This window comes from Apteryx mantelli, chromosome 5 (assembly GCF_036417845.1).
Source record: "Apteryx mantelli isolate bAptMan1 chromosome 5, bAptMan1.hap1, whole genome shotgun sequence".
Classification (NCBI taxonomy): Eukaryota; Metazoa; Chordata; class Aves; order Apterygiformes; family Apterygidae; genus Apteryx; species Apteryx mantelli.
In genome coordinates, this window is record NC_089982.1 from 10,616,980 (window position 1) to 10,643,041 (window position 26,062).

Below are 26,062 nucleotides of genomic sequence, written 5' to 3' on the forward strand. Positions count from 1 at the left end.
AAATATTTCTGGGCCTGGTTTCCTAAGACAGTAATGAGGTTGAAGAGATTGCCTGTTCAACTTGTTGGCTAATGACAACCAAGCATGACAAAAATATGGAAGTATCGAAACTAATCATTTATACAAGTTTCTTAACAAGAGGAAATAATGCAAGCTCTCCTCTCCACTAAGGGAAAAGCATATCTCTATTGAAAGTAATTTTTAAAAATGGCTAGGTAATGTTGATCTGTAGCTAGCTGGCCATTGAAAAATGCATGCATACACTAATGTATGCACATGTTTAGTTCTAGACTATACATAATACACCTGTTTTTGTCTGGCTGAGATATTGCAGGCAGGATGGAGAAGAGGGAAGAACTGTTGCAGAGAAAGGGAGAGAAATCTCTGGGAAACCAGCCTTGGTTAGTTCTGCTGCTCTTGGCATTTGCTTGGTTTCTGCTGTAACCGTGTACAGGAACTCCTTCCATAGCCTAATGGGTTTGGTTGTGAGCTGGTAGACACCAATGTAGATCAGCTGCCCTGGGTCATAATAAAGTAAAGCAATATGAAAACTTACTTCTCTCTGATACTTCTAAGTTTTTTCTACATTGGTCAAGAAATTTTTGTTTTGTTTTTTTGTTTGTTTTTTCTTTTTTGTCCTGAGAGGGACCAGTTATCAGAAACCAGTGTGTTGGATATCTTGGGGTTTTTTTGTTTTTTTGTTTTTTTCAAGGAAGTTGTTGTTTTATTCAGTCACTATGCTATAACTAATCATGACAGTAGTCCTCCCAAATCTTTCAGATAAGCTGGTGGTCATTTAACTGGGCCCTGGCAGGAATAAAGTGTTTGTTGCTTCTTAAGTCTCTATCAAACTCACTAGAGAAGTAGAATCCTGTTTTGTGTTCAAGTTCATAAGAAGACTCTGTGGTGATCAGTAGACATGTCCTAAGCTTATGGAAGCTTTTTTGGTCACAGATGCAGTTGTATGTAGGCTGTTGCACAATATGAGCAGGGACTGTATGTTATGAAGGAAATAATTCTCTTGTTTTGTATGTGGTATCTGTTTCTTTCAGACTGAGAGTAATCATGACACAGCATTGACACTTGCTTGTGCTGGTGGCCACGAAGAACTAGTACAAACACTGCTGGAGAGAGGAGCTAATATTGAACACAGGGACAAGAAAGGTAGGTCACCCAGTATGCTGACATAGACCCACTCTGGACTTTGAGTGTAGCTCAATGAATAAAATCGTTAGGTCAGATTTTTAGATATCTTTTTGGTGGTTTAATTTTTATCACTTAAACTGAAGTTGCAAATGTAGACTATTCAAACATCCTTTCTCATTCCAGGATTTACTCCACTTATTTTGGCTGCTACAGCAGGCCATGTGGGCGTTGTTGAAATCTTATTGGACAATGGAGCTGATATTGAAGCCCAGTCGGAGAGAACCAAGGACACTCCTTTGTCTTTGGCTTGTTCAGGAGGGAGGCAAGAGGTGAAGTAGAACTTAACTCTTTAGAACAGATTGTAGATTATATATTGTGTCAGTATACCAAAACAGTCTTGCAGGAAAAATTAGACTAATATTAACCATGCTCTCTCAAGATGGTGGTTTTTAAAAAGAATGCAGAGGTATAACTTAGAAAAACATTTTCGAAGTTGTATATTGCAGAATGCCTAATATAAATCATTTTTTTTCCGGTTTCCGTAAGCTGGGCCAAAGCTGCACAACAGACCTCATGACTGTAATCATTAGTGGCCAGTTTTGGGATGTTTTACCAGCTTAGTTTGATACAAATCTGAAAGTGAATGCAATGACCGTTCTTGTTGCAGTGTCATTTCATTAAAAGAAGGTTACATTCAAACTCTGAACATTAGGGACAAAATAGCAATCACAGCAATGTACAAATGTATCTGGATGTTCTTTGAAATGCAAGAAATTTGGACTGTTGTCTAGTTAGGGGTTTGGGGAGGGAAGGCAGGGCACATCTGGGAGGTAAGTGAGGCTTTTGGTATCTAGGATCGCTTGTACTCTATTCTGCTGAACGGGAGAAGAGGGACTTGAAACAAGTACTGACGTGTTACTGTGGTTGTCTTGTTCCTGCTTCGATGTTACGTGAAGCGATGTTGGACTGGATGTTACAGCTTTAGAAATAAATTACTCTGTATGAAGCAGTGGTGTGAGACACTTCATGGCTAGGCCACTGCTTTATACAGACATCCTGTGTTTCTCCACTATAAAATTTTCAGCTAACCCCAAATTTATTTTATGCTTACAACAAACTCTCTTGAAGTGTCTGTGAAACTGTAGACATAAGAATATGGTAGCATGGTGTTCATACTCAGGGCAAGCTGGAGTTGAGACATGGATCAGCTCCTTAGTGGAGCCAAGAGGGTTTTCTCGTTTATTGTGTGTAGGCCAAAGGGTATCCAAGTATTGTAAATCACTCCAGTGTCCCTGACTTAAAACACAAAGGGTTTTTTTGAGTGATTGACCAGAAGTAACTGTAAGGGATGTCTTTGAGTGTTACGTGAAATATTGTTTTCTGTGACCTGATTACAGAATCCATGTTTTTTTCTAATGGTTCATACAAATCTAACCATATATTTCTGCTAATGCTTTTATGAATCAGGTTGCAAAGGCCACACTTGGAGCATAAGCTATGAAATCAGGTGTAGGACTGTCTTCCTCTGTCCATGGCCAGCTAGAAATAAATGAAGGGAGACAGCTCTCCCACTTGTGCAGGTTGTCTTAAGTGAGACTGGCTTTCAAAAGATGACAGATGATTTCACTGGACAAAATTTTCCTAAGAACTTGTAGCTCTCTTGGCCTGTTTCTTAGTGCCATTCAGAGGGCACCAGATATCAGTTTTAGTTGCAAATGACAATGATAAGCTTTCGTGTGAAAGGAGAAGACCTGCTTTTCAGTGAGTCTGTCATAGCAGCTCCTACTTCCGTGGCTCGCAACCTCATACAGTAAAGGTGAAGCTATGCTCATTCTTTCAGAGTTGATTGATCTGCACATCTCAAACAGTGTTTCTTTGCGCAATCTAGCAGCTGTGTCATAGTGGGCTTTGGGGCAGCCAGGAGAATTTCTTTTTCCAAATAGTATGTGATGCAGGTGTGGAGAACATGGGGCAATGTCTGTCCTGTGATCTCAAGGCAAAATATTCTAACTGAAAAGCCCTTGGCTTCAGCTGTCTGCGGCCACTCTAGACATGCCTTAAACTTCAAAATGTGAATGAGGCAAATGAAATATTATTGCATCAGGGATGACACTGTTGGATTTTTGCCTTAGAGTTCATTTTGGATTTTGTGCCCAGAAAGTTTAGTTTCCTATCAAGTGTTCTGCCAAACTTCAGAATGTGAACTTCATGTAGAATATGGGAAGCTGTGAAATATTTGGGTTGTGAATTAATTGGTAAGGAAGGCTTACTCAAAGAAACACTAGGTATTTTGTTTTGTTTTCTTACTGTACAAATAAAACCACCAGTGGTGCAAATATGAAATTCTCTGCTGGCTTGTGTGTTTGGCGTAGAGGCAACAGGGGCATGTATCACTTCTATGTGCGGTCTGATCCAATGGTATAAATAGCAAACATAACATAAAAGCATGCAGCTGTGTCCTTGGTTTGCTCCAACACCTTGGTTTGAAGATGAGTTTTTAACTTGATAAAGAATTGAGCACCAAAATGGGAGAGGACAAAAAACAAGAGTACTTTTTATACTGAATTCAAACTGAGTCTGTATTTTTGGCAGTCTTAATGGCTGAAATAATCATAAATTCTTCTCAGTTTGCTGGCTATCGTGTATAATTTGATATGAACCGTATAAGTATGCTAATGAATAGTCATGACTTACATGAAAGCTAGTGTCATCAGTTTTGGGAACGTAGTTGCAACCTTGTGGATTTGTGGAAGTGTGAGAGTATGGTGAAGCAACCAAGTAAAATGGCTCTGTTTCTGTTGGAAGATGTCAAGGGTATATTTAGACTTCACAAATGTTTACTCTGGACAGATCTGCAAGTTTGGAAGGAAAGCAAATGTTATTTTTTTAAAACACTGCAGGTGGTGGAGTTGCTGCTAGCTCGAGGGGCAAACAAAGAGCACAGGAACGTTTCTGATTACACACCTTTAAGTCTTGCTGCTTCTGGTGGATATGTGAACATTATCAAGATTCTGCTAAATGCTGGAGCAGAAATCAATTCCAGGCAAGTTCCCTTTTCACCCCTTCTCTCATGTTTTCGTAGTCTTCTGGGTTTTGACCCTTTTTAAAAGGCTTCCTTGGTGACTAAGTGGAACAAAAGCTTGCTGTTGTTACAGGATCACAAGCGATGTGTGGTCTTACTTCTAGGAGGTTTTTTCCCTCCGGGTGGAAATGAACAGCAGCACTAACTTCCATCTCCCTCAGTGTATTTCTGTAACTTCCCTAACTTTTTTCCTTCGTCCTACTGTCTGTCGCCTTTGGTCAAAGATGGAAATCCTTTGTCTTGCCCTGGTTGGCCTGGTAGTTGAAATCAGTTCTGGGTTAGAGGAAGAAAGTGTTAGTTTTGTGCCCCCTCTGTTTTTTCCCTGTATAGCTTAATGAAAGCTTTTTCAAAGAGTGTGCGTTTGTGTTGGGGTGGTTGTAATACCTTACCCATCTATTGGGAGGGGAGAACAAGCTAATGTACACACAGCACAAGTGAAAAAGTCTAAGCAGAAATTATCTCCTTGTAAGGGATGCCTTCAAATCTACCACAATTAAAAGGAAGCATGTGTAATAACTGTAAGCAGAATTATTTGTCTTAGGTAACGTACTGTTTGACGTTTCAGTAATAATTTGTTGAACTGCTTTTGTGTTTTGGATACTCTGCCTTTACAAGTGTTGTTTAATTAACTTTATAAATATGATTATGATTAAACAATTTTTTTCTTTTCCAGAACTGGTAGCAAATTGGGCATTTCTCCCTTAATGCTGGCAGCCATGAATGGGCACACTGCTGCTGTCAAGCTATTATTGGACATGGGCTCTGATATAAATGCCCAGATAGAGACCAATAGGAATACAGCACTGACTCTAGCTTGTTTCCAAGGGAGAACTGAAGTGGTTAGCTTGCTCCTTGACAGGAAAGCTAATGTGGAGCATAGAGCTAAGGTAAGGAGTAAAGAGTTGAAAAAGGCACCTAAAAGAGATGCTTGTAAGGCATGACTTGTGTGGTCAGCTTAAAACTTTCTTCTGTTCTATGCGTTTCCTTTGGAAGTTAAATGAACAAGTGAAGTTGAAGTCTGTTGTGGATCAAAGGCATATTTCTGAAGCCATCTAGAGAAAGACTGTATATTTTAAAGAAAAACTGTGGCTGTATTTGAAGGCTGGTATATTCATGTGGTTATACAGTTCTTCAGACCAGATGTTTTTGTTTCTGAAGCCTTATTTAATCTTCAGATGGTTATGAGCATAACAGCATTGATCTGTTAACTTAATAAAAATACAAGGCTTTCATGTATTCAGAAAGTAGAGTCTGAATTTCAGCCAAGCCTGTGCCCTTGGACTCATCTCTTCAGTCTGCCTGGCTGCTACAGCCACAGAGGTAATATGGAATTGCAATAGGATGTGTGTTCCAGGGGCTTTGTATCAGCTGACCCCAGCTCTTAAAATCGGAGGAAAGGCTGTTCTCTTAAAGCTGGCCAGAATACCAAAGAAGTGAAGTGACCTGCGACAGAGGTGGTTGTCTTTATCCTTTTCCACCATTTTTAGTTTCTGACAGCGGGTGAACTCCAAAGGATCTTAAAAGTGCTGATAGCTGGTAGGTCTCTTCCTTGCTGAAGTCTTGTGTCCCCTTGACCTACCAGGTGCTTTCTGGGCATCGTTATGCAGCATCTCTCAATGAGAAACTGTGACAGCAAAGGGCTTTGATTCACCCTTAGCACTGCACAACAGCAGAGGACTGGGGCTTTCCCCTAACAGTATGTTCTACCTCCAAAGTGCAGCTCAGTGAAGGCTCTTTTCTAGGCAGCTGAAGTTGATATTCTCTTTCAAAATGTTGTTTAAGCTATTAGGAAACTGGCCAGGTAACAATTGGAGGGCATAAGCCAGAACTTGAAATTTGCTCCTGGAAGTAGAAATTAGTTCTGGCTTTTTAGGTAATAAAATGCTAATTGTTTATTTTTCCCGCTTGCTTGTCTTAGACTGGCCTCACACCATTAATGGAAGCAGCTTCTGGTGGATATGCAGAAGTGGGCAGAGTTCTGCTGGACAAAGGTGCAGATGTAAATGCTCCTCCAGTACCTTCCTCAAGAGATACAGCTTTAACCATTGCAGCAGACAAAGGGCACTACAAATTCTGTGAGCTTCTTATTAGCAGGTACATATCTGAAGCAATGCTGCTTGAAGACAAAGATCTTGAATATAGAGTTCTTTTCACAAATCTGTATTTCCCAATATGCACTTGGGTGAGAGGGGTATTGTTTTTATCCCATACTAGGATTGGCTAAAATGAACTCAGGTCTTCTGGATTTGTTAACCTTGCTAATTATATATTTTTATTCATTGAGAGTGATCAAACAAAATTGTTTGGTGTTTAAGTGCTTCCTTTTGCCCAGGTTTGGCTAATTGAGGTTTTCCGAGCTCACTGAATTGTGTGTGTTGGAAATGAGCAATTTCTTATTAAGTTCACATTTATGGTAAATGGACATGTCAGTATATGTTAGAGGGAAGTGTCAAGTCCTTAAACAGGCTAACAGAAGATGTGCTTAAAACTTACACCCTCATGATGTCATTTTTTAAAAACTTGATCACAATCTACATTCCGTGCAGAAAAGCTTCCTAAGCAGCTTTTGGGTATGCAGTCTGATGACAAGTAACAGCACTGGCTGTTGGCTTGCACTCAAAGCTTCACAAATTGTTGCAAGTAACTTGCTGAGGATACAGTGTACTGATGGACAGGAATTAATGAAGTAATTACTGAAGCTTCAGAGCTAGCTGACGCTGTGATTTAAATCTGAATGATCATAGGCTGAGCATAGGCTCTTGACAGATCAGAAAAAGCCCAAAAATGCTGTTTCAGAAACTGAAGTGCTCTATGCATGTGTTTCACGTAAAATGAATATTGAATAAGCCAATTTTTCTTAGGTATTGGATGGACTTTTGCCAGTCCACTTGACACCTGTTACTAAAACATGGTCCAGAGTTTTGATCAAATATGTTTGTTTTTGTAGAGGAGCTCACATTGATGTGCGTAACAAGAAGGGGAATACTCCACTGTGGCTTGCAGCAAATGGAGGACATTTAGATGTTGTCCAGCTACTAGTTCAAGCTGGAGCAGATGTGGATGCTGCTGATAACAGGAAGATAACTCCTCTTATGGCAGCCTTTCGAAAGGTACAATGTCAGCTTCAGCTTTGGTCTTAATATTGTCTTGATCATAACTGCACGGTTATAATAAATAGAACATAGTTGAGAGAAACTAAATCTTTCAAAATCTGCAAATTAATTTTAATACTGGGCATGGAATCTTCAAAAATAGGTATGTGTGTCGCCTGTGTAATTACTGTGTTAAATTCTGGGAGAAGCTTGCTTTATAGGTGTTCTTAGAGTCTGCTTCTCATGGGCCTGTTGCGCTGTGAGGAGAGAACTGTGGTGTGTGTGGGGAGGGGGAATTGGCGACAGAACTGGAAATGTGTTGGATTGGAGTCTTGTGCAAGAGGGGATGAGCACTTCTGCTGCCCCCCCCCCCCCCCCCAAATTTTTTAGGCAGGTTTGACTCTTGACATATTGTTCTTTTAAAGTGCTACTGTACCTAAAAATTTGAAATGACTGTAGGAACTTACAGCTCGAAGTTGCCAGAGCCTGGCATTTGAAAACCAACAAAAAGGACAAGTAAGGAAGAAGTACATAAAAGTGTGACTGGAACAAGGGCTGCTTGAATTGTAATTATCATGGGAAGTTTCATTTCCTTAATCTGTCATGGAAACTTTTTAGGAAGTCAGTACTGCAGTTCTCACTGTTGATCCTATGAAATGAAATCTAAACCAGTTTCATTTTGCCATAAACTGAAGTTAGACTAAGAGACACAGGTAGAAGAAAAACATGAGCTGAGTGGAAGATATGTTTCCTAGTTAGACCACGTAACTGAGAAGTAGAATTCTGATTTCTCTCACTGTCAGTGTGCAGTCTTGACAATAGTAACTAGAATTGCTTGTGTTTTCTTACTTCATAAAAGCAAGAAAACATGCCACTGCTTAAGAGGTGTTAAAGATGGTTTAAAAAAATGTTTTAAGTGTTGAAAGCATTATGTGAAGGAGCTGAAATATTACGCAAGGAGTGCTTGAACTGAAGAGTTGCTTAGAAAGCAGAGGCAATTAGCCTGATATGAAATGACCTCTGTGACATTTCATTTTCAGGGTCATGTAAAAGTGGTGCGCTACCTAGTGAAAGAAGTAAACCAGTTTCCATCAGACTCGGAATGTATGAGATACATAGCAACAATTACTGATAAGGTAAGTGAGATGATAAGTAAGATAACATTTCTGAAGGGATGATACTGTGACTCGGCTGCAGCACAGAGGCGGTCTTTTGCTTGCTGGCACCCTGGGCCTCAGGCAAGTGATGGTCGCCTTGGGAGTTACCAGAAAAAAGGCAGAAAACAGGAGAATGTGACCACTGTAGCTCTGTAGACCTTAGTTCTGTGAAAACGGTAGTCAGGTAGTGCTGTCCATTACATGTGCTTATTTTGAAGTGGTCTCCTAGTTACTTTTCTGGAGTAGGCTACATCGCTTCCTACTGAGCATGTTTGTACTGAATTTATGACCACTTTTGCAGCAGGGCAGGGGTAACTGAATGATCTTCTGCCAAGAGTGTGTGTGAGTTCATGTATGAAGATTCAGAATCTTCTATGAAACTTTGTACAAGTAAGATTTAAGAAAATACCTAACAGTAAAGTAATTAGTTACAGGATATTAGATAAACTGCTGTTCTTCTCTGTGAGAGTTTGGTTGTGTACAGTTCATTTTGGTCAAGATGAACAGGGGCAAAATCTATTGAGCAGTAAAAGGAAGTGGTAAGAGCAATGAGTGGAGAAATGTGGTCTTAGTGATTCTGTCTTTTTGCTGATCTTCTGCGCTGCAGAAGATGGAGTTGTCTTTTTTTCTGGGGTTTGGGTTGTGATGTGCCTTTTGAGGCTGAAGTAACCCCCATGTTTAGCACAGTATGTCTTCTGTTGCCCATTGCAATGACTGCTGTCTGATTGCATGATGCAGGGCATGCTATATGTTTAAATGTATTTACTGCCATGCAGTCACAGATTCATTCTTGATTAGTCTTTATTACCTATGACTGTGGAATATCAGTTTGTAAGGTTGGGCATGAAGAGGAGCTTACTGGAAGGAAGTTGAAGTTACAGAGAATGGTTGTGCAAATAGCATGGTAGTTGTGTTTAAGATATTAATGCCTTACTCAAGAATCGACGGAGAACTTATTCCTTCTCCTGATGGCACCATATTACTACAAAATTGTCATTTCATAAGATTAAAATACTTGTTTTGTGGTAACCTTACTGCTTAGGATTTAAAAACCAGTAAATGCTGTTTTCATAGCTTATCGACTATGGGACTAAGTTAGTATTAACGTGAATGCTAGTACTATTTGAATATGAACATGTTCATTTTTCTCCCTTAAAACCTTCTGTACAAGCTGTTGAGCAGTCTGTAAATTGCAGGTATAAGCTTGAGTGTGTACATTTGAACACGCATAATGTGAATCCTCGGTCTAAAAAAGTCAAATCTCACGTACCTTATCATTTTAGGAGATGCTGAAGAAGTGCCACCTATGTATGGAATCAATTGTTCAAGCCAAAGATAGACAGGCTGCTGAAGCAAACAAAAACGCAAGCATTCTTTTAGAGGAACTGGACTTGGAGAAGGCAAGTTGAAAGAGTTTGGAATTATGATTTTTTTTTTGTAAAGTTGTAATTTTACATTCCTTCAAGATCATAAGATCTGTGAAAGTACGTAAGAATACATACATAATTGTAATTTGCGTGTAAAAACTTAATGTCTAGCTGCCCAAGTAATTTTTGTTATTTACTTCCTGAGCAATTGGATCAAGCAACTTCTATATAATGAAATGCTTTCTCTGTGTAATATTGTACCTGAAAAAGGATTTTTAGCAGAATTTTTTGCCAAGTAAATCATACATGGGGATTTTTCCAATCACATTGGTATGGATTTTGGATCTAAAACCTGCGTTTTGTAGGTCTTAAATATGAAAATGTGTGCCAGTAATGTTACTAGAAACCATAGGAATGTATTAGAAATCTAATAGAAAAATCCAAGTAAAATGTAGTGTCAGATGACACATTTTGTATCCAAATTAGCTGGAGAGTTTTGTGTTCCGTTCTTGGAAAGGGAGGTGAGTGTTGTGTGGACAGTACTGCTGCATACATGGTTACTTGAGGAATCCTGAAAAAACATGTAGGAAAACTCTCTGGCTTCTTTTGTCTGGTGGCTTTTGTTTTTACACTAATGTCTTGTTAATGTCAGCATTTGGAAGAGTAACTACCTAAAAACCAAGTACAGGAGAGAATATTTCCCTTCTGTTTTGCTTTTTAAAAAAAAAAAAAAAGTCAAAATTCAAGTTCAGCTTCCTAGGAAATGGGCAAGGATGCTGTGATGAAGCATTCATGTTTTTGAAACGTATGATACATCATCGAATACTGTTCAATGTGCTTGACTTGTAGCTAAGGGAAGAAAGCAGAAGATTGGCTTTGGCTGCCAAAAGAGAAAAAAGAAAGGAGAAGAGGAGGAAGAAAAAAGAAGAACAAAGACGAAAACTAGAAGAAATTGAAGCAAAAAATAAAGAGAATTTTGAACTCCAAGCTGCTCAGGAGAAGGAGAAGCTAAAACCTGAAGGTGATTTTACAGTTCTGTGTTACTTGTAAGACAGTATTAGTATTTACTCCCAGTATTAGAAATGACTCTTCTTGTCAAAATTAAACAGCCTTTCATATGACCCACTGAGTTTTCCTTTTGTCTACCTTTTCTATTAAATCCCTAGATCAGCATGATGGTTTATCTGTGGCATCCTGCTGTGGTGAGGCGCTGTTACCAGCGGCTTGGCAGTGGCAATTACAGATTAACTAATCGCAGGGAGGGTTTTGGCATGTTCTTTCTCTTCAAGGTCCCAATACTTAAACCTTAGGCAATTAATTTTTTGCCTGATATCAAAATTATAGTAATGACCTGTTGAAAAAATTGCAACATTGGATTCCAAATAAATATCCATCTCTTCTTGCTCAAAGAGCTGAAACCTGGCTCATTTAGGGTAGTGAGTTTCATCTCATGTGGTGTATGGAGAAATGGGTTTTCATGGAGTGTTCCCTCATTCTCATATGCTAAAAGAAAGGGAACACATGTGGTAAAGCATTTTGATCTGTTGTTTCATATACTTGTTTATGTCCCCTAAATACTTGGGTCTGCCTTTCCATGCCTTTGTTAAAATCCTGCTGTGTTTGTTGCAAGATAAGAATGAACTTTTAGATAACTATTATCATAAGCAAGGGAAGAGAGACTACATGGTACCACGCATAATAGTTTTACAAAAGTCCGTGTGGTTAGTGGTTCTGTTTGTTTCTTCGGGTCTTTTGAGACTCAGCATTTTTTGAAGTTAATAATGAATTCTTCAGTATGACAGAGATGTCACTTGGAAAACAAAACCACACAGACTTTCTTAAGCCAGATAAATTAATGCTGATTTTTTAACTCTTCCATCAGATGATCCAGAGGTCCCAATGGAGCCTCCTAGTGCTACCACTACAACTACCATAGGTATATCCGCAACTTGGACAACTTTAGCAGGTTCCCATGGAAAAAGGAATAATACCATCACCACAACAAGCTCCAAAAGAAAAAACAGGAAAAACAAAGTCGCCCCTGATAATGTTCAAATTATATTTGATGATCAACTCCCCATTTCCTATGGCCAGCCAGAAAAAGTGAATGGTGAATCTAAGAGCAGCAGTACTAGTGAAAGTGGTGACAGTGATAATATGAGGATTTCCAGCTGTAGCGATGAAAGCAGCAATAGCAACAGCAGCCACAAAAGTGACAATCATTCTTCCACAGCCGTTACTAACACACAAAGCAACAAAAAACAACCGTCAGTTCTTGTCACTTGTCCGAAGGATGAGAGGAAAGCAGTTACTGCCAAATCATCCATAAAGTAAGTTTCTTTGACTGTGTATGCCTATTCAAGGTGTTTGCCCTACATTTGAAGGCTGCACCCCTGTCTCCATGGACATACATGATTAAATCAGTTGTTAGGAATGGACGAAACCCTGCGTGCTTGCTGCTGTTTGTTGTGTGAGGAGCATGAACGTTGTTGCAGTATGAACTTGAACTCAATAGACTCAGAAGCAGGAGTCAGATAGATGAAATTAGGGGGTCGTGGCATATTTTGAGGTGTAAACATCTTAATTCAAGCAGCCTCTTAATATAATGCATTCCTGCTTTTCAAGTCAGCTATACTGTGGTTACTTTGGCTTTTTATTTCTTCCCTTTTGTTGGTCTTGCCTAAGACTACTCACTGTTTCAATTTAAAAGGTTTAACCTGGAGGCAGTCTATAAGTACTCCCTTCCCTTTGGAAGAGTTAGGATTGTACTAATGTAGGTAATGGAGCTGTTCGGTCTCTGTGCTGTGTCTAGAACCCAAACCAGTTTGGAGGTACAACTTAGATGCAGTCAACCTTCTTAACTGTTGGTGGGCAGCACTTATTCTGGGACATGACGTACTGTTTCCCTCCCTGTATGGGTACTGTAAGGACACAACATCTAACACTGAGCTAACTCCACGTTCCCTGTGCGGTATTGTTGTGATGACAGCTGTGTTGAGCAGGAGCAATTTTTCCTTTGGCAATGCCAGCTCCTCAAATGCCAGTATCATTCAAGCCTTCATGAACAATGTTGCTCTTCTGTACTGGGTGGTGTGCTGATACCATATTCAGGCTTTGCAAACATCAGGTGAGCCTTTTGGATATTTCTAGGTGGGATGATGCTTACCTTCTTTCACTGAATGTTATTGTTAACGTGGCTTGTCAGTTCTCATTTTGGAGTGTTCATTGCACTGAAAGAGAAAACAGAGTTGGGAGGGGGAAAGAACAGGCCAAGTGCAAATCTTCCTTTTGTTTATTTTCATGACTGTGTATTGACAGCATTTAATTTCTTCTAAAGGTTGTCTGAAGTTATCAGTGAAGTGACAAGTAATTCCTTGTCTACCTGCACAAAACCTGGTCCTTCTCCCCTTTCTTCTCCAAACGGAAAGCTGACCATTGCTAGCCCTAAACGTGGTCAGAAAAGGGAAGAAGGATGGAAGGAGGTTGTAAGAAGGTAAGAAGAATATTCTCCCAATTCCCCCCTCTCTATGTATCGTGTCTCAGACTGTTGTAACTTGAGTGTAGTTGTTCTTGCAGTTAGCGAATGTACTTCTTCCCTAGTGGATGTGATGAATTTCACAAACTTGCTATTGTGTAGGTTGTCTTTAAAATTTTCTTTTGCCTAATCTGCCCATTGCTTAATGTTATTTAAGTGTTTCCTAGTTAATTTTTTTTTCTATTGTGCTTAGGTCCAAGAAGGTTTCTGTTCCATCAACTGTCATTTCCAGAGTCATTGGCAGAGGAGGCTGTAACATCAATGCTATACGTGAGTGCACAGGAGCGCACATAGATATCGACAAACAGAAGGACAAAACTGGAGATCGAATAATAACAATAAGGTAAGCAGGCTGCTGCTTGATGTGCTTGCTCTTGTGAGTGTGGGATGGGTGTGTGTGATGGGGTGGTTTTTTTTGCTTTTATTTAGAATTAATTCTAGAACATGGTTCTGTGCAGAGAAATGTATAGGCTTGTGGTTGACCCTTAAGAATAAACAGCCACTTTAGGGCAGGGGGGCAAAGGGGGTGGGGATGCTGAGAAGAACTGCTGCTTTGTACCATCATATTATACAAAAGGAGACTTCTAAGACAAGATGGGGAAACTTTTTCTACTGAAGACGTAAATGCAGTCATCTATATGCTTAGACTTATTTAGACATATCTAAATACCTAAACATGCAGACATTTAGGGAACTAAATTTTTTTTAGACTAGGCAGCTTTTTTTCTGGGTTAGAATACTCATCTTCAGCTTCTTAAGCAGCGGTTGTCATCAAGGAAATGCCAAGCTCAGCCTTCTGATAGGAGGTCATTTTTGTGTCGGTGTTAGCATGACAGAAGACAGGCTCAACGATGTGGTTGAAGTACTTCTCTATAACCTGATGAGTAAACACTTTGTACTTTTGCCTTTTCACATCCTTTTATTCTATAGGGGTGGCACTGAATCAACAAGACAGGCCACACAGTTGATCAATGCGCTGATTAAAGATCCAGATAAGGAAATTGATGAACTTATTCCAAAGAACCGCTTGAAAAGTTCTGCTGCAAACTCCAAAATAGGGTCGTCAACACCTGCCACGACTACAGCTGCTAACAGTTCTCTCATGGGAATCAAAGTGACCACTGTAGCTGCTTCGTCAACATCTCAAACTGCCTCCGCACTCACTGTGCCTGCAATTTCTTCAGCATCCACTCACAAAACCATTAAGAATCCAGTGAATAATGTGCGGCCTGGCTTCCAAGTTTCTCTTCCATTAGCATATCCTCCTCCACAGTTTGCACATGCTTTACTCGCTGCTCAGACTTTCCAGCAAATCCGTCCGCCTCGGTTGCCCATGACCCACTTTGGAGGTACTTTCCCACCAGCTCAGTCCACATGGGGTCCATTTCCTGTTAGGCCTTTGAGCCCTGCAAGAGCTACTAACTCACCTAAACCTCACATGGTGCCTCGCCATAACAGTCAGAACAGCAGCGGTTCTCAGGTGAATTCAGCAAGTTCTTTGACAACTAGTCCAACAGCTACAACAAGTTCAGTGGCTTCTACTGTGCCTGGTTCTGCTACAAATGGCAGCCCAAGTTCACCTTCAGTCAGAAGGCAGCTTTTTGTCACAGTTGTGAAGACATCAAATGCCACAACAACCACGGTGACGACCACAGCGAGTAACACCAGCACAGCACCTACGAATGCCACGTATCCAATTCCTACTGCCAAAGAACACTACCCTGCATCTTCCCCATCATCTCCTTCTCCTCCTGCACAGCCAGTAGGCGCTTCTAGAAACAGTCCTTCAGACTGTGCAGCAACCTCTCCGAATAAAGGTGCACCTTCGTCTGATCAGGAAGTGGGTAGTCCGCCAGTAGTGGAAACGAGCAGCTCGGCCAGCAGTAGGCAGCCCAGTGCTGGTTCTGGGAGCTCCTCCGTGCACCCTGCTCATCAGCAGTCTCCAGGAGCTCCTCTGCAAGAGGCAAGACCTCCTCTTCAGCAACCTCAGGTTCCTGCACCAGATCCTCGAATGGTCGTGCCTCCAAATTTAGCAGCAACGAGCTCATCTGCCCCTGTGGCAGGTCCAGCAAATGCCCCGATGACCTATCCCATGTCTCAGACATCAGTGGGGTCTTCTCAGCCTGCGGCTAAGATGGAAACCCCTGCCATCAGACCGCCTGTCCATGGAACTGGTAGCGTTCATAAGAATCCAGCTCCTGTGCAAAATTCTTCTGTTGCAGTCCTCAATGTTAATCACATCAAAAGGCCCCACAGTGTTCCTTCTTCAGTGCAGCTTCCTTCTACCTTAAGTACACAAAGTGCTTCTCAAAATTCAGCCCATCCAGCAAACAAGTCTATGGGTACCAATTTCAGTGCTACTTTACCATTTGGGCCCTTTAGTACGTTGTTTGAAAACAGTCCTACGTCTGCTCATGCCTTCTGGGGTGGTTCTGTTGTTTCACCTCAGACGACACCAGAATCTATTCTATCAGGAAAGTCTTCATTTTTGCCAAACTCAGATCCTTTACATCAGTCTGATACTTCCAAAGCCCCAGGTTTTAGGCCGCCATTACAGAGGCCAGCTCCAAGTCCCTCAGGTAAGTGTATGTTTTGTGTTCGTATCTTAATAATGTTTTTAACTAATGACTGCTGCATCTTTGCATTTTGAACTTTCAGTACTTTCTGCCTCTGCTTTTGTAGTTGCTAATAGTAAATCCACTTCTGCTCTGCAGTGAAATGGGGCTCTAATAAATTTAATCATTGTTCTTGCATCTGTAAGCATAGTTCAGTTCTCCTCTCTTCAAGGGTCATCTGTAAAAACTAATAACTATTTGGCAGCTGATGTACTTGACAGTCCACCAGAGGCTTTTTTTGACATCTCACTCTACTCTTCCGTGATAGCTCAGACAGTAAAACACTTTACTGTTGTTTCTTCCTGCTTTCCCTACTACCATCTCTAAGCATTTCACTTTGTGATAACTTGCTGCTTGTGCTTAGACTACAGAAAAATTTGCAGCTTCTTCAAAGTGTTAGGATGTTGCAAAAATCCAGATTTTAACATGGCCTTAAAGAAAGAGCTGCATGTTCTCTTTAGTATTCAGTTTGATCAAAAAGTCCAATTTCACTGACGTGCTGAATTTTGCAGCACGATTTTTAGAAGCTCGCAGAAAGTACAGTTCCGACAATCTAGACCCTTTTAATAAGAACCATGAGTTGTTCGTCTAGCTTTGTGTATGAATCAAGACAAATATAACAGCTATTTTTTTCATATTTTGTGAATATCACGTGTTGAGTAGCTCTTGAGGAGCCATCTGTGAAATTTGTCTAATTGACTGTGCTTCCTATGCATTTGTAGTTTTTGCGCACCCATACACCGTATCATTTGAATAAATTGAGCAGTTTATGAATAACAGTAGCACTCTAACCAGAGTCATGTTGTTAGCTCAATTCTTTCTGAAGGCTACAGATATGAATAGATCAAGTTGGAGCTGTCTGTAGAGTCAGTAACTATTATGTTAGTTCGTAGGAAAGTAGCTCCCTAGACCCTGAAGAACTTGAGAAAAAAGACCTTGCATCTTCATAAAGGATGATACAGTGAAGGCAGATGCTCTGCTTTTTCTACTCTTCTGCCTGTCGCTGGTGTACAGATTTTTTCTGACTGCACCTACTAATTTTAGTTTTCTGTCATTAGCTGTATGAATTCGAGGAAGATGCAAGTGCAAAAGCCACAGTATTTGAATGGTAACAGGCTTCCTTAATTTCTTCTGTATCTTAAAATCTTAGATGTCATTTTTCCTTTTCTTCATTGAGGATGTGAGGGGAGATGCAATTTTTGTATTTGGGTATCTCTGCTAAGATGAATTGCTCTTCTAGAATTGGTGGCACTTAATCTTAATTAGATACCATTTTCTTAAACAATTGAAAATGCATCCCTGAGTTGGAAGAAAATGCCTCAAGATGGATCTTGGTGCTTATATGCATATTATTTTTTTTGAAATGAATTAAAACTTGAATGGCGAAAGTACAAAAACTTGAGTATTGTCTGCGCTATTCTTAGTATGAAATTATGCTTTACAAACATACAAAGCTTAAGTTACAGGTTAATAAAATGCTGTTATCATGCTGACATGCAGTTATATCAGAACATGGATTCTGTTCCTTCAATTCTTTGTCATTCAAGATATCTGCATGGTAACATATGAATTGTTCTTGATTTATCTGCAAGTCTTGACAGTATGTGGCAGCTGTGCTGAGTAAGAAGCTTAAGACTCCCAATTCTCTTCATGAAATTAAAAAAAAAAATAAATCGCCAGTTGGTTGGATACAGATATTCTTCCTTTCCTCATTATTTTCCCTTATAATGGAGACTTCTTTACAGAGATGTCTTTACAGAGTTTTTTTTCAGTAGTGGGAGTCACTTGTGCCAATTTCTCCTGTAGGTATTGTCAGTATGGATTCACCCTATGCTTCTGTAACACCTTCTTCTACACACCTGGGTAATTTTGCCTCAAACCTTTCGGGAGGTCAGATATATGCACCTGGGACACCTCTGGGAGGACCACCTGCAGCTGCTAATTTTAACAGACAGCATTTTTCCCCACTTAGTTTATTGCCTCCATGTTCATCAGCATCAAATGGTGAGTTCTAGTCAGTGGGAAACTAGTTGAGAAGCTATTGTGTAAATGAAATGGCCTTGCATGCTGCTTATTTGAAGTAGCTTGCTGCTTTTCCTTTTTTTGGCTGTTTTTAACTTGGGTGGGGTGGGGGAGGGATATATTTTAGAACTAGGCATCGAGAGGCTTTAAGAAAAATTTTCCAGTGGAAGTTTTGATCTCCAGTGCTTGCTTTTTTAAAATTTTTTTATTAATTTTTTTAATAGCTGAGTATGGTTGTGCTGTTGGAGTTCTCTATCTCATAATTAACATTGGACTGTTTGCTAAGTCTCTGACAGGTTTTTTAAATTTTTCTTTTGTCATTCTACAAAGAATGGTCTGGGGTTTTTTTTGGTTTTGTGAAGGTAATACTCCAAGTGCGAGTTGTGTGAAGTATGTAATGATGCTTTACTAAAGCTAGTTATACAGTGATGGTTGGTTAGGCTTTTTGATGCTCTTGAAACTGAGCTGTGTAATGTATTCCAGGAGGAAATGCTAAATGCAGATTCTGGTACCTTCCTTCACTATTGTTGACCTCTACAGTGTTGGTTTTGCTGAGTTGTTTTGTGGACAGAAAATTTTTTTGAATACTGAGTTATTTAGGGAACAAATTCATCTAGTTGTTTTATTTTGCTGGCGATAATAATAAAAAAACATACCGAGGATTTAAACCAACAAAAGCAAACATGGGTCTACGTGAGCTATGCTTTTGGATATAATCTTGAAATCCTGTATCGCTGATGGACAGTAATGCTGGGTTACAATTTTCAGCTGTCTATTTGGATCAGTTGCACTGCATGTTCAGTAGCTGATGGTGTACAATAATCACTTTATGTAAGAAATTAAATAGATGAATGTCTGATCTGAAAGTAAAACTGTTCAAATTATGCTAAAGTGTCTGCCGTTCAAATGTGGCACTAACAGACTACTCATTTTCACTTGTTTGGTGTATGGTTTGACGTAAAAGAATAGGTTCACGGTGACTTGAGAGGGTATCGTTGACATTACTGAATTCTCTTGTTTTCTTGTAGAATCTCCTGCTCAGTCAGTGTCTTCTGGAGTAAGAGCACCGTCTCCCGCCCCTTCAGCAGTGTCCTTGGGATCAGAAAAACCCAATAATGTTTCTCAGGACAGAAAAGTTCCTGTTCCAATTGGGACTGAACGGTCTGCACGTATTAGACAAACTGGAACTTCTACACCATCTGTTATTGGGAGCAACTTAGCTGCTCCAGTGGGACATAGTGGTATCTGGTCCTTTGAAGGTATAGGTGCAAATCAAGGTGCGTAGTGTTTAATAGACATTCTTGTGCTTGTAGTTCCCTGTAATATGTTTTCCTAACTTTGCTTTGGAGCTGAAAGATAATGCAGAAAAGGGTGTCTCTGCTGTGAAGGTTTCTTCTAACTTGAAGTAATAAATAACAAGGAAAGTAATACTATCCTGTACAGGCATGAACTGATTGAGGATCGATACATTTAAGAGGAGGGGAAATGAAGGCTTTCAAAGATAATTGGATATATTTTTGTTCATGAACACATCACCTTGTACAGTAAAGATTAATATTTAATTCATAGCTAAAACTTTTTTCTTATGAGAACCATAAAATTTATATAGCATCAACTTTGACATTGTTCCTTTTTTTCTTAATAGATTATATTCTGCATTTGGTTTTCCACTGTTCTGTGCAATCACCCTATTTGTCTTTCGCTCACACAAGGATCTTAGCTTTTCTGCAGTCTTTTGGAATTCAGTATTTAAGAATTCCTTAAAAATGCTTGTTATCAATGGGATGTTAGGACTCTAGGATGCAATTTATTTTGGACTGATTATTTAAAAGTTGACTTTTTAGGATGGTGGGATAATTGAGGTTGGCAGGGACCTGTGGAGGGTCATCTCAACCTCCTGTGTAAAACTGAGTCAGGTTGCTCAGGGCTTTATCCAATCTGATGTTGAAAATGGCCAAGGATGGAAACTGCTCAAGCTCTCCTGACAACCTGTTGCACTGCTTGACTGAACAGACAAAACATGTTTAGGTTTTAATAGACAAACAGTGCATGTTCTTCTCATGTGATGAGCACACTGTCCTGTTCCCTCCCCCGCCCCCATCTCCCAAATGCAAAATAGCTAGGATGGATCCGAAGCTTTTGCCTTTTTCATTTCACTAATGTTGTTTTCCTGGTCTCTTTGTTGTCATAGGCTATTCATCTGTAGGGCTTTAGAAATTGAATATTTTGAACCAAGCTGTCTAGACATAAAATTTTCCCTTGATGTCTGTCTTGGTTTGTTTTGGTAATGTTGCTTTATTTCTAATTTGTGCAGTTACTCTAGCATTTAGATTTTTCAGCTTATAATGGAATCGACTCTAACTGATAAACTCTTGTTGAGAATTAGGATGGATTCAGAAATGTTGATGTATTTCTCTCCGCAGCGTGCCTGCAAACCCTCCCCCCCCCCCATTAAATTTACCTTATTTTATTTGGAAAATTGGCTCACTGAATGTTTTAGATGTTAATCATAATAACTCTACAGCAGTTGCCTCTAGTAAATTAATATAATTAGAATATAAGCACACATCTCTGGCTGGTCATTTCCTGGTTTTGTGTGTAAAAAGTACTTTCTGTGTCTGTGTGTTTATGAAATAGCTCAAGAGAATGGAAGTGGAGCAAATTACCTTCATAGCATACATACCCCTTTGCAGCACCACACATGCCAAGAATTTAGGGTTTTCGGAGGAGGGAGAGTTACTGCAAACGGCAGTTTTATGTTTCAGTTGAAGAAAAATTGCGGGGGCTACACCTTAGTTGCATGTTACGTTTCAACCCTCTTTGCCGCTGCATGAGGTTCTTGCCTTGGAGTGTCTCTCCACACAGGTGCTGTTTCTGATGTGCTCCATCCCACATGCACAAAGATATTAATCCAGAGAGGTATGGGAATCATAAACTGAGCCATTGTCTTCATAAATGTTCTAGTGCACAAATGTTTAGGTTGGGAAAATGGATGATTAGTGTGTGTTATGTGTAATAACATAAAATAACATGTTGGTCTCTCCATTAGATAAAGTGGACTGGTGTCACAGTGGAATGGGAAGCCACATGATCCACAGGCCCATGTCGGACCCAGGAGTGTTTTCGCACCAAGCGATGGAGCGCGACAGTACGGGAATCGTGACGCCTTCCGGTACATTCCATCAGCCTGTTCCTGCAGGATACATGGACTTCCCAAAAGTCGGGGTAATGATCCTGTCGTTGCTGATATGCACTGTGCTACTCAATTTCCATGTTTGTGTGTGAGGCAGATAAAAAACTTGAGGTATCGTGCACCTGCACTGTTGAGCGTGTGTGAGGTAAAATACTTACCAGCCTTTACAATGTTGCAGGAAACCTAGATTTAATAAAAAATGGTCTAATGCTTTCTGAGCTAAGAAAAAAATAAATGCATAGAAAGGAGTTGTTAGGCTTAAGTTTTCTAATACTGCTTTAAGATGGAGAATTTCTGTAACATGCATTCCTTTCTGTCATTCTGTATGTGTAGTATTACTAGCATTTATGAATACATACTGATTCTTTGTTTTTTCCCCTCCTTAAGGGTATGCCTTTCTCTGTGTATGGGAATGCAATGATTCCTCCAGTAGCCCCCATCACAGATGGTACTGGAGGTCCTATATTTAATGGGCCTCATGCTGCTGACCCATCTTGGAACTCGCTGATAAAGATGGTTTCAAATTCCACAGAAAATAACGGGCCTCAGACGGTAATATTTCGATCTTTTTATCCATGGTTTTGCTTTAACCTAAAAAATAATGTGGTCAAGACAAACATTCTAGCTGTGAGGAGGTATGAGAGATGCTTTATACAGTGCTGCCTGGTTTTGTTCGTTTCTCTAATGAGCTGATACACCCCCTACTCATTACAGCACCGAGTGCTGTGTATGCATACTGTGACAACTTATAAACATTAGTCATCTCTCCAGAAATAAGCACAGGTTTTCCTGAGAGAAAATCTGCATCAAGCTAATACAGTTTAACAGAGAGTGCTTATAGTTACTTCTGTGAACATAATCGTGCTTGAGAATTGGGAAGCTGCCTTCCAGTTGAGTTTAGGAAAGCGGCTTATTCTGTAACTAGAGTAGACCTGTGGTCAATTACTACAGATGAGCTTTTTTGATTATGTGCTGCAGACAAGTCCCTACAGAAAAGATCATTAGTTTTACACTATATATATTTTCTTAAAATTGCTATGATTGACATGAGGGCAGATCCACATTTGGGATAAACCAATGGGTTTGCCTTTGTGAGAGATGATGTTTATTATTTGCTGTTATGTAAGCCTTCCTTTCTGAAGAAGGGGGTACAGCATGACTCTAAAGGACTATTATTAGGCTCTAAAAGGTATAATGTCTTCACTGTGTTGGGAGTTCACATGAAAAGGGAGAAAGTAGCTCTTCCTTAATGTTTTTAGCAATTGCTCTGATCTTTCCTGGGTTATAGGTCTTCCCATTAAATAGAACTTATGTACAGGGATTACATTCCCCTAAACCTTTTGGCTCTGCTTGGACAGCCACTAAAATAATAACGGATCATCAGTAGTTCTTGTGATGTTAAATCCTGTGTTTATATTTCATTATACACTGAGCTCTGTGATACTGTTGCTAAATAAAGATATTTCTGGACTTGAATTTGCTTGGGAACATCCAAGGAGCAGGCAGCAGCCCTGCCAGACAGTAGGGATGCAGCAGAGTAAGTGGTTTGTTGTTAGGCACAATTCATGTATTGCTCTGAAGTGGCTCTTTACCACAATTTGCCAACTTCTGGCTTAATGAAAAAACACAGTCCCACAAAGGTTTTACTTCTGTTGCACTTGGGTTTTCCTAGAGCTGAGGGTGGTGGTGTGAGTTGGTAAAAACAATTCAGGGTGTCAGAAACCAAGTTCTTAATTCTCTGAACTGAAATCTCTTCAACTGAAGAGGAACAATAGCCTATTGTTCTGAAAACTGGAGGTCTTCAGGTGTTGCCCTTGCAAAGTCCTGTTATTTTTCCTGGACAGTGGACCTGGATGCTTTGAGGTCATACTTATTTTCCTTGGTCTTAAGGGATACATTTTTCCTGTAGAAAGCTAAAATATATATTATATCAGTGTTGCTGTGCTGGAGGAATTGGTGGCCTAATAGTGTTGATTTCTCTTTGGATGAGCTGTTAAGGAAAGCAGTTGGGCTGGGAGAAGGGATTTTTTGCACTATATGGAAAGGAAGATGTAGATGGAACATGTGGCCAAAGTGGAAAAGCTACAGGCAGAAAAGTGAAAAATCCTGTTTCCTCTTCAAAAGCCCTCTTCTCTCCTGAATTACAGGAGGGAAAAACAAGTCATGAAATGAACTCAGTGTGGTTTATTGATGATTGATAGTTGCACTGGCTGGCGTTGGAATTGATTTCAATGCAGTGGGAGCTGTAAGCATTTTGGTGTAATTGGCATTTCTGAAATATTTTGAGCAGCCCACAAGTATGGTGTTAAATCAAGTTCTCTCTTTCAGGTGTGGACTGGAACTTGGACACCTCACATGAACAGTGTGCATATGAACCAACTTGGCTGAGTGGGATCAACTTGCTAGCCTTGAGATTCCTTTTTTTGCAAAGGAAAACACAAATGGCAGAAACAGTTTATGTGCTCCCAGATCATTCTACTGATGTGCTTGACTGAAGTGTGTAGGCTTTTTGCAGAAGAACTTACTAACTGACCTTTTTCTGTGAACATTGTGACCACCCATTCCCCACCATCATACGTTTCAACTTAGTTAGCCTTTATTCTTTCCCTTTTTTTCTTTTCTTTTTTTTTTTTTTTTTTGACATAACTTTCTGTTGAAGCTGTTCTTTGGCTGGTTGGTTTTAGTACTGTAAACTGCTTCTGAGCAAACACAGAAATTTAGCAAAATTATGTAAACTTGATCCTGAAGTTTTAGAATGGCAAATAAATGTACAATTGTTTACATAACAAATGGCTAAGCAGAAAGTAAATTTCAATATGTCAGTATAGAGGCTCTACTTTATGTAGACTTAAATTAATGTGAGATATGTACCTTCATATTCAGAAATCTGGATGTTTCCTTCATACATTAAACTATTAATAAGCATCACTTTTCTACTTGTGTAATTTAAGTACAGTATAAAACAGGCATTATCAGACTTTTTTTCCAGATGTGTTGGATTTTTTTGAGAAGGCATACATCAGTTGTAACAAGATACTAAGAGTTTCCATTTTTCTTCTTTGAAAGGCTTTTCAGCAAAAAATGCCTGAGGAAGCCTTTTGGCATCTTCAGAGTTGTCTCCACATGAACTCCTGTACTTGCCCAATAAATGTGGTAAATGTATCATGCTGCAGCATTTATTAAGAATAATTCTTAAAATTGGGTTGATGCAGCAAGGTTTGTTCTGTTCCACGAGTGTTCCCAGAGCTTCTGTTCCTCTGGTTCCTTCCTTTGCCTACAAAAGGTGGTTCAAAATATACATACTTTCTGTGTGTTATTTCAAGAGGAAAGCATTCACTCGCAGTTTTAGTAGAGCTTCACTGATAAAAACTGGCTGCAGATGAAGGCTTATTTCAGAATAAGTGGCTTTGTTTTAGCAGGTGGTATGGTGGTCTGAACTGGGTCACTGTCTCATGCAGGTTTATCTTCAGAAATCCAAATTAAAATTTCCTTATGGTCATCCTCAGTAGCTGTTGCCTTCTTCACTTGAAGTTGCTTGGACTGCACACCCCTTCTGTAAAGCAAATTGCTGCATCCTCTGAGGCAAACCTCAGTCAGCCCTGACACGGAGCCTGAGTCAAGATAGCAGTACAGTGTGTGTATGTATGGTTTAAAGTACATCTACAAGTCAAATGTGGTTTTCTTGCACAGGACACATGGTTTGTTACTGGTTATTCTGCATGGAGGAAGGCTAAAAGAAAGCTTGCTTCTTTCCTATGCTGTCACTCAGATTTTAACCCTTCGGTCCCTTCTGTTGAAAGTTACTATTGTGAGACATCTTTGGAATCATTTCAGCTGAAGAAACATCCCAGATTAGTTAGATGGTCTGACTTAGAGGCTGGAATTTTAGAAACACTATTTTGTAATACATTATGATACTCCTTAAAAGGCCAGAAGAAAAAAAATGATTTTTCAAAGAAGCATCATTTTTGTGCACATCAGTGACCCTACACATGCCCTTTGAAAATGCTCTAAATATAAGTAAACTCACTTTACCAGCTATTTGATGAACTAAACTATACTGTGTAACAAATTAGTTGGCTCAAAATGCATACCAAACTGAAAAACAGGTTAATGATTTAAATCCCATTTCAGCACTTTACTGAGAGTGGGGAACAGTGCTGTTCAAGCCTTCCCTATAACCTTACCCTTTCCTAGAATTTTGTGCTTAATGCTTAAGTGCTAATTAGGATTATTTGCATTCTTACTCTGAAATAATCCTTCTAAGAAATACTGCTCACTATTTATTACAACAGTGTATTCCATGGGTCAAAAAAACAGGTTTTCTTAGGATGTGGTTTCTTACCTGTGTTTTGTTGACTTGAAAATGAAACCTGTGGACAGGGGTGCATAGCCTTGGTGCTACATTTGTGGCATCCAGCTTGTTAAATAAAATCCTGGGGTGTTTAGAAGTCTGTACTAGGAACATTTTTTTTTTTAAGATGCATCTTTTATATTTCAAATGTAATGCGTTTTATTTGAACAATAAAAAAAGGAACATACTCTTTTGAGACCTGGCAGGTCTTCTTTATTAAGGGGAAAAAAAAGAATTATCTCTAGGTATTTCACCACATATGCCATTCCCTCTTTCATGGAAAAGCATAACATAAGTGGAGTGAGCCATAAGTGAGATTATTCTTTAAAACCAGAGACTAATGTGGTGTAATACATTGTCCTTGTGTGATCACAACACTGCTTCGTTCCTGTTTTTTCCTTCCATGTAAGGGAAATTAATCCCCTCGCATTCTGAGATGTATAACCGCCCTTTCTCTGGGGGATCCAGCAGCACTGGACACTTGGTAGCAAAGGGCAGT

The 26,062-nt window shown here is 39.7% G+C and overlaps 1 protein-coding gene across 1 annotated transcript in view; it reads left to right on the top strand.

Annotated features, from left to right (window-relative positions):
- ANKRD17 (ankyrin repeat domain 17) overlaps positions 1–25,759 on the top strand; it is a 95,778-nt gene extending 70,019 nt beyond the window's left edge. Inside the window, exons 17-34 of the mRNA XM_067297493.1 lie at positions 1,053–1,164; positions 1,330–1,475; positions 4,047–4,189; positions 4,902–5,115; positions 6,147–6,322; positions 7,176–7,338; positions 8,361–8,456; positions 9,761–9,877; positions 10,694–10,865; positions 11,727–12,174; positions 13,182–13,337; positions 13,573–13,722; positions 14,310–15,958; positions 17,801–17,998; positions 19,045–19,293; positions 21,066–21,241; positions 21,597–21,761; positions 23,538–25,759. Coding sequence (XP_067153594.1) covers positions 1,053–1,164; positions 1,330–1,475; positions 4,047–4,189; positions 4,902–5,115; positions 6,147–6,322; positions 7,176–7,338; positions 8,361–8,456; positions 9,761–9,877; positions 10,694–10,865; positions 11,727–12,174; positions 13,182–13,337; positions 13,573–13,722; positions 14,310–15,958; positions 17,801–17,998; positions 19,045–19,293; positions 21,066–21,241; positions 21,597–21,761; positions 23,538–23,597 — 4,590 coding nt within the window. The 3' untranslated portion in view covers positions 23,598–25,759. The remainder of the gene's footprint in view (positions 1–1,052; positions 1,165–1,329; positions 1,476–4,046; positions 4,190–4,901; positions 5,116–6,146; positions 6,323–7,175; positions 7,339–8,360; positions 8,457–9,760; positions 9,878–10,693; positions 10,866–11,726; positions 12,175–13,181; positions 13,338–13,572; positions 13,723–14,309; positions 15,959–17,800; positions 17,999–19,044; positions 19,294–21,065; positions 21,242–21,596; positions 21,762–23,537) is intronic.
- Positions 25,760–26,062: the final 303 nt, after the last annotated feature.